The following is a 6,808-nucleotide window of genomic DNA, read 5'->3' as shown; positions in this document are numbered from 1 at the left end:
TTTAGCTCTACCAACTCTCGAGGGAAATAACTGGCTCTCTGGCTGCTAAATACTCTTTTATGTTCACCGGCTAGTCACTAACTGTGTCTGTCTGCTGTTTAGTGATTAGCAGTTAGGGGTACATTGCTGATTTTTTCACTGACAACAGCTGCTGTGTGTGATTGGAATATGAAATAAGTCAAATTTCGGGGGGGCGGACCGTCCCACTACCCCATACCACTGTCAACCATCTTGGAGTGCTTATGCATTGCACATTTGTCGTGCTGGCTCACATCGCTTTTTCCTCCTCCTGATGAAAAAAAATCCATGTGAAAGACATTAATTTAACAGATTTGCTCCTCATTAAGTTTGGGTAAGCCTCCACTCATTTGGTGAGACACTTGCACAAACCTCCATCCCTCTCGCGCTCATCCATCCTTTAATCCTCACGCTGCCGTTCCTCGTCTTCTCTTCCTTTTTTATAAACCTCTTCCCTATGTTACAGCTAATGTTCTACATCCTGCCATCTGCTTTACCAGAGGGTAATATAGCAAACACAGGAAATAGGCCTGCCAGTTATGCCTACCAACATCCTTTTGTTTGTTTTTTTAGAAAGGTAAAATATGCGGGAGATTATACAGGAAAATATTCAAAAAGGACAGCGGTAGAAAGGGGTAAAATACGCGAGAATCCTGGTAGAAACAGGGTTGAGTGGTATGAGTTTGGTGGGGCTGACATTAACATTGAGTGCTTATAGTGCACCTACACATTGTTTTGCGTGTGTGTGTTGACCTGAAATTGTCTTGATTCGATTTTTGCTTCCACCAGTGTGGCCATCTCTTTGCTTGTGCATTATTCATTCCACCTCAGTTAGTGCCTGGTGGAACAGTGTAGTTCTTGTGGGATCTGAAGCCCTCCCTACTTAAGCCGTCATCCTTCCCTGGATTAAATAGGGAGCAACAAAAAGAACACAGCCTTTTCTGCTCAATTAAGTGTATGATCATTCTCTGACATGTTTCTGATTGAGTTATTTACAAGTAAGATGACAAATATCCCACACTGTATAATTGCCAACTGAAGTAAAACGGCAGTGTCCACATGTGCAAATCTATCAATACAGACCGGCAAAGCTGTATTTAATGCATGTCACTTTGTAGAGATGCGTTTTTATTTTGACATTTTTTTCCAAGGGGTATGAAGCCATTCTACATAAAGACTTTGATGTAAATATGACGGATAAAAAACAATCCATACATTCATCAAAATTCAATGGTGCCAATAGTATAATCTGACAGCCGGTGATGTGCCGAAATCAGATTAGCATCATGTGTTGTAATCCTGTCTCGCATAAATGATGATGTGAGAGTTCTTAGTCATGAATATCGTCAGCGTCCTTCTGTTCTTGCTCAGGCACACAATTTCCTCTTGTCCTCTATCCACCGTTGCCTTGATCCCCCATCTTGTTAGCGAACCACTTCAGTATTTGTGCTCTTGTCCTCTCCTTGTTGTCGCTGTGCCTTTTCACTGACATGTCAAGGATGAGATGTGAGGCAAAGGAAGGAGACATGTCATTCTATAGAAAGCAACCAGGTTTGAATGTGCAGAGACGGGGGATGTCCCTGGGTTTATCAAAGTGGGTACCTTTTATCAGGGTATATACCTTCATTGGAGTTTGCAGAATGCACAATACTGCAAACACCATCTGTGTCAAACTCAAACATAAATACTGAAAAGAGGAGAAACAGTCCAACCAGAGGTTATGTACACAGTATTGTGACCCTGCAAGACAAGATGGATACATCTGCATTCATAAGTAGGTGAGGGAGAAATAAATAGCCAAAAGAGTTGGGATTGAAGATATACCTGTCAATATTATTGCCGGACCCTGCTGGATTCTTCAGGGCATGCAACTTCTTGCTGAAAAAAAACATGAAATGAATGAAACTATTCCAGGAGTAAAATGAAAATAAATGTAAAGAGGAAGAAAAAAAAGTAAACCAGCTTACCTCCATGTGGTTTTCCTCAAAGGTAACTTCTCTGGGAGACCAGGGGAGAGAGGGAGAACACGTCTTATTCAGAGCATTGCTATCCTTTCCTTCATGTGTTGCAATAAGGTTGAAGTTAAATGAGAAGACCTGAAAAAGACCAACACACGCTTTAGTGAACCACTTGCTCGGTGTATATTCTGGCCAGACTGGCATCAAGCGGCTGCCTTCTCCTGCACCAGCTTTTATAAGTCGGTTTATTCACCAACCAATCAGAGGCCTTCAGTCTTTACAGCCGCATGTGTATCTCGTTAGCAATCAAGCTCACTTTCAATCAGTTGCAGGTGATGAGGTTGGAGTTGCCTTTCAGCCTTAATGGGTGAGGACACTTATAAAAGCTGTTGCAGCAGACAGCAGAGACATAGTACCACCCCGGCCAGGATATACACAAAGCAACTGGTTCACCTTAGCGCGTGTTGGTTGGCAGGTGTAGTTTTCTAGCAGCTAGCTTTAAACTCTGCCAACACATCCATTGCGATGACGTTTGTGTTCTGCCTTGGGTAAGTATTATTTTGTGGCAACCTACAGTCTATTAAGCTTTATCTTTGCATGCAGGAGAAACGTGCTTTTGTCTTGCAGTGTATCCTTACTCCTGTCTGTGTGGTCCACTGCAAAATGTTCTGGCATCCCCGAAGGTAACTGAAATATTTGGCTCGTTGATCCACAATAACTAATGGAACCTCCATATGTTGACCGTGACTCTGTTTGTGCACACAGGAGCTCTTCATATGGAGTGTCGTGATCGTTACTTCATGATAGCCGTTGATCTCTCCTTCACTGGGGATGAACCTCTCTTTGAGGCCGTTGGTAAGTCCTGCACAGCTTCATCATGCTAGGCCATCACTGTCTGACATGTGCTGTGAGGGAATTAAGCATTTTAGGAGTTGCATCCGAACTTACTCCACATGCATCTATGAAATCAGTTTATAGTCTCTAGTTAGAAATCCATCCTTTCTATACCTTAATAAGAACAGGTTTGGACATATTAAGCTGCCTTGCTCGTGTAATATTTGTCTTCCAGATGGGACGGGTGTGTACGCCATCACTAGGTGGTATGCAGCTCAGTGTGGCTACAGCGTCAGACTTCTCCCTCTACTGGGCCACGTGGGGCTCCGAGCCTCTTACTTCAGCTGTCACACTGACAACAAGGTGCGTACAACTTGCATATGAAACTTCTTTTTTCTACTTACTATTACTGTACAGACGAGGTGTTTTCCACTCTGCTCTTTCAGGATGATGAGGTCTTCTTGTTTAACTTCAACCTGATTGTGACACGTGAAGGACGGGAGGACAGCTATGCCCTGAACAAGACCTGTTCTCCCTCTCTCCCCTGGTCTCCCAGAGAAATTACCTGTGAGGAAAACTACATGGAGGTAAACTGTTTTTTTTTTTATTTTCCTCATTAATAGTTTCGGATGTTTACTAATTATGACTTCTTCCCAGGTGTCTGTGAGGAGTGAAGTCGCCTGTCCCGCTCGGACAGTAAAGGATGACTGGAGTGCTCTTAAACCTGTATGTTTAAAAATGCAGACTAAATGTCTCATTCTGTGCACCTTGTTTGTTTTTAAGACTTTAAATCCCTTCCCAGGCACATAGCTCCACCACCTCAGACTGGCAGGTGACGTTTCAGAGAAATGAGGAGCAGTTGCCGCCCATGGCCCTCTCTGATGCTCGCAAGAAGGGCTACGCGTTTGGCTTGACCGATGGCAGGCTGGTGTTTCGTACTCCGTACGGGCAACCTGAATCATTCAGCACTGAGGTAAACCACTGATGCATAAATCTGTCTTGTGACTTTGAGTTCAAGCAGGTTTTTAATGAGTCTCTCTCTCTCCAGGTGAATGGCGTTCCAGTAGAGGAGGTCCATGCAACGCTGTTCTCCAGACAAAGCTGGGTTGTCCTCATGGTCGACCTGGTGACTGCTTGCTCCATGTGTCAGTATTACAATATTTTCTGCTGTGGCTTATTCTCCCCTTGATAGAAGAGTACAGCTATAATAAAAGTGTAACGTCCACAGATGAAGGATCTTATGACAGCGGCTACATGGTGTGGCGAACTCCTGAGGTGCCGTACCAGAGTCTTCACGGAACACAACTCAACATTGGTCTCAATGGTGAACTTGTGGCGCAGCCAGTTGCAGAGGACAGACACTTTGTTGTGGGGAACATTAACTCCACAGTTCAGATAAGAGTCCCCTTAACTGCTGAAGGAGGATACAGGAAGGTCAGAACACACTTAGGAGTAGATGTTGTAATGGTCAGATGTTGTCATAGTGGACAAAGATATAATGTAGAACATTAAACTCTATATAACAATCTAACTTAAAACCAGGACCATCACAATTTTTGGTCATGTTTTACCTGTTCTGTAAGTATTCTCCCTGCGTCTGTTTCAGAGCTTCGTGCTTGGCGATCTCTTTGAGATTTATGTGTTTCATCTCTACTTGGAGCAAATCCTGGCAGATGAGGATCGCGTAGAAACCAGAGTACGATTCCAAAGGACTCTGTCCACTCCCCTGCTGCCACACCCCGTTTTCACTGAAAACCAAACGGTTGCTGACGAACTCTCATTCACGGTCTACCTCGGAGACGTCCCTGAAGACATGGAGTTGGTTGCTGTTTATTTGAATGGAGATGAATTTACAGTTCCATTTATGAACAAGAGAAGCTACAATATCACTAAAGTTGTTCACCCGAACAACACTCTTGGTTACATTCTGAAGGTGCCATTTGATGACCCTGTTGTCCTGCTGCAGGTAAAGGTTCTTTTGAAAGAAGAGTGACTTTAAAGTCTTGCAACTGTCATGTGAGCGCAAGACATCACTTCATATTTTTTTATTTTTTATTTATTTATTTATTTTTTATTTTTTATTTTTTTTCCTCCTAGTTCTCTGGCGACGCAGTTCTTCACTATGAGCTGAACATCAACTACACACTGACAATCCTGCCTGAAAACGAGCCTTTTTACCACCTGACTTCAGTCATGGCATTCATTGATGCCTGTAAGTCGCTAACCTTTATTTTTAGACTTTGCCAGTCCTACTTGTGCATGAAGAAAATTAATCCTTGTTTTGTGTTTGACAGCTCCTCCAGCCTTTGATACCGTCTGTTCTAAGTCTGGCATCAGCTTCAGTTGGGACCACCGGCCTTATGACTCTCTCTGGGAGATCGGTATCGGCTCAGACCTGCTGACACCAGAGCTGGCGGCCAAACACGGCTACATCATGAGCAATGATAGCCAGAGTCTGCGGCTAATGGTGCCGCTATTCTCTCACGGCTACAAGTACAACGTGAGTTGAGACTCCTTAAACATCTTGTGTCCTTTAGTTGACTTGAACATGGCGCTGAATGTCTAAGCTGCTTTTTTTTTTTTGTTTTAGTTTGAAGGGCTTCTATGGCACCTTCAAGATCCTCATGCGGGATCATGAGACATCAGAGGTCGAGAGCTCAACTATCAAGAGTTGTCCGTTCTCTACTAATGAACTCATTTGTAAGTACATCCTGTTACTTACTTTGAGAGCAGGTGGGGGTCTCTGTATAGCTGATAAAATTCTCGAACACCTCTTTCTCTAGTGTGTTCGACTCTAGGGATGTTGACTGTGGTGGCCGACATGTCTCTGGCCATCCCAAGCGGAGGACTTCCTGCAAGATTCAACCTGGTCGACAAATTCTGTGGAGCCAGAGAGAAGAACGGCACCAGGGCTCTGTTCTCTTTTCCAATCAACACCTGCGGAACCACCATCGAGGTACTGCTGCTACAGATTTAAAACCAACGTTGCTATTGGACCAAATGATGACAAATTTGTATCGTTTACTTTTTTTCTTTTAGCTCAGCATGGGAAATGTGACTTATCAAAATGAGATTTTCTATAGCGGGAGCAGTCAGGTACACTCTGATGCTGTTGAGAGGTATGTGTTACAATACAGTGTTCAATTGTAAAGAAATGCTGCACAGCACAAGAGGGGTATTTAATTGTTTTCTCTCTTACAGGGTGATGGTACAGTGCACATATCCTCTGGCTGGTCTTCATCGCCTCTTCACAACATTTAGGTTTGAGTCCGACACTGCTGGTATCGGCAGCATCATCCACACTGCACGGCCCATGTCAGGTACAGTAGTTTGTTCACTTGTCGGGAAATGACAGTTATCACTCATTTTGGATTTGGCTCATTTCTCATCTTTCTGTGCTTTAGATGTGCAGAGTCTCACCATCAAGCCCACTACAGCGCTTCAAACCACACCTGCTAGTCCAGCAGTCTCACGCATGCATGCTGACCACCCCTCTACTCGCTACATCAAAGTTCCTAGTTTTCACAAACTTGCCAATGTTGTGAAGAGAAAGTGAGAACTTTTTATCATTTAAAACCTCTATTACCGAGCTATGGTGTCACTTTGTTAAAAATGTTGACTGTCTTGCCCTCTCTTCACAGGAGCACAAGGATCCAAGCAAAGTAAATCCTGCCCTAATTTGAAGGAAGTGTAATTTTTAAATGGAATTTTTTTTAATTTAATAAAGCTGTTTTCTTAAATTATTTGTCTGTTAAATACTTGTCCAACTTCTACAGACATGCATTTAGACGCAGGAAGTTGTCAAACACCAATATGTAAATTAACAAGATGCAAGGAGTATTGGATATGGGTGAAAGATTAAAGCTGGCTAGTGAGGTAGACCTGTTACTGCACACATTTTAAGAAACAAAATGTTATGCTTTACCACTCTGTCATAGGGGAAATAAAGCACTACTTAACCAAATTATCACATCGCTAAAGTAACCAAAAGCCCTGCA

At 43.2% G+C, this 6,808-nt stretch overlaps 1 protein-coding gene and 1 long non-coding RNA gene across 4 annotated transcripts; one reads left to right on the top strand and one right to left on the bottom strand.

The window, feature by feature from the left end:
* Positions 1-1,119: 1,119 nt before the first annotated feature.
* On the bottom strand, positions 1,120-2,162 carry LOC116399142 (uncharacterized). Of its 3 annotated transcripts, none has more exons than XR_004213806.1 (4): positions 1,986-2,162; positions 1,843-1,896; positions 1,640-1,758; positions 1,120-1,503 (listed from the first exon to the last, which is right to left on the bottom strand). It is a non-coding gene; the product is annotated as an uncharacterized LOC116399142 (long non-coding RNA). The 3 variants fall into 3 exon arrangements; XR_004213805.1 differs by having other exon boundaries at positions 1,621-1,705; XR_004213807.1 differs by having other exon boundaries at positions 1,640-1,705.
* Positions 2,163-2,361: 199 nt separating this feature from the next.
* Positions 2,362-6,550, top strand: LOC116399176 (uncharacterized). Its single transcript, XM_031876132.1, is given in 18 exon segments — positions 2,362-2,524; positions 2,604-2,659; positions 2,742-2,831; positions 3,046-3,173; positions 3,257-3,397; positions 3,468-3,536; positions 3,613-3,783; positions 3,859-3,955; positions 4,039-4,244; positions 4,417-4,776; positions 4,908-5,022; positions 5,105-5,336; positions 5,401-5,510; positions 5,594-5,766; positions 5,850-5,929; positions 6,012-6,130; positions 6,215-6,362; positions 6,452-6,550. Coding segments are annotated over 18 exon segments (2,343 nt in total). The 5' UTR covers positions 2,362-2,501; the 3' UTR covers positions 6,477-6,550.
* The last annotated feature ends 258 nt before the right edge of the window (positions 6,551-6,808 follow it).

Source organism: Anarrhichthys ocellatus, unplaced genomic scaffold (genome assembly GCF_004355925.1).
Source record: "Anarrhichthys ocellatus isolate YVR2014 unplaced genomic scaffold, GSC_Weel_1.0 scaffold103, whole genome shotgun sequence".
Taxonomy (NCBI): Eukaryota; Metazoa; Chordata; class Actinopteri; order Perciformes; family Anarhichadidae; genus Anarrhichthys; species Anarrhichthys ocellatus.
Note: the sequence above shows the minus strand (reverse complement) of the source record. Positions and strands in the feature narration are given on the sequence as shown.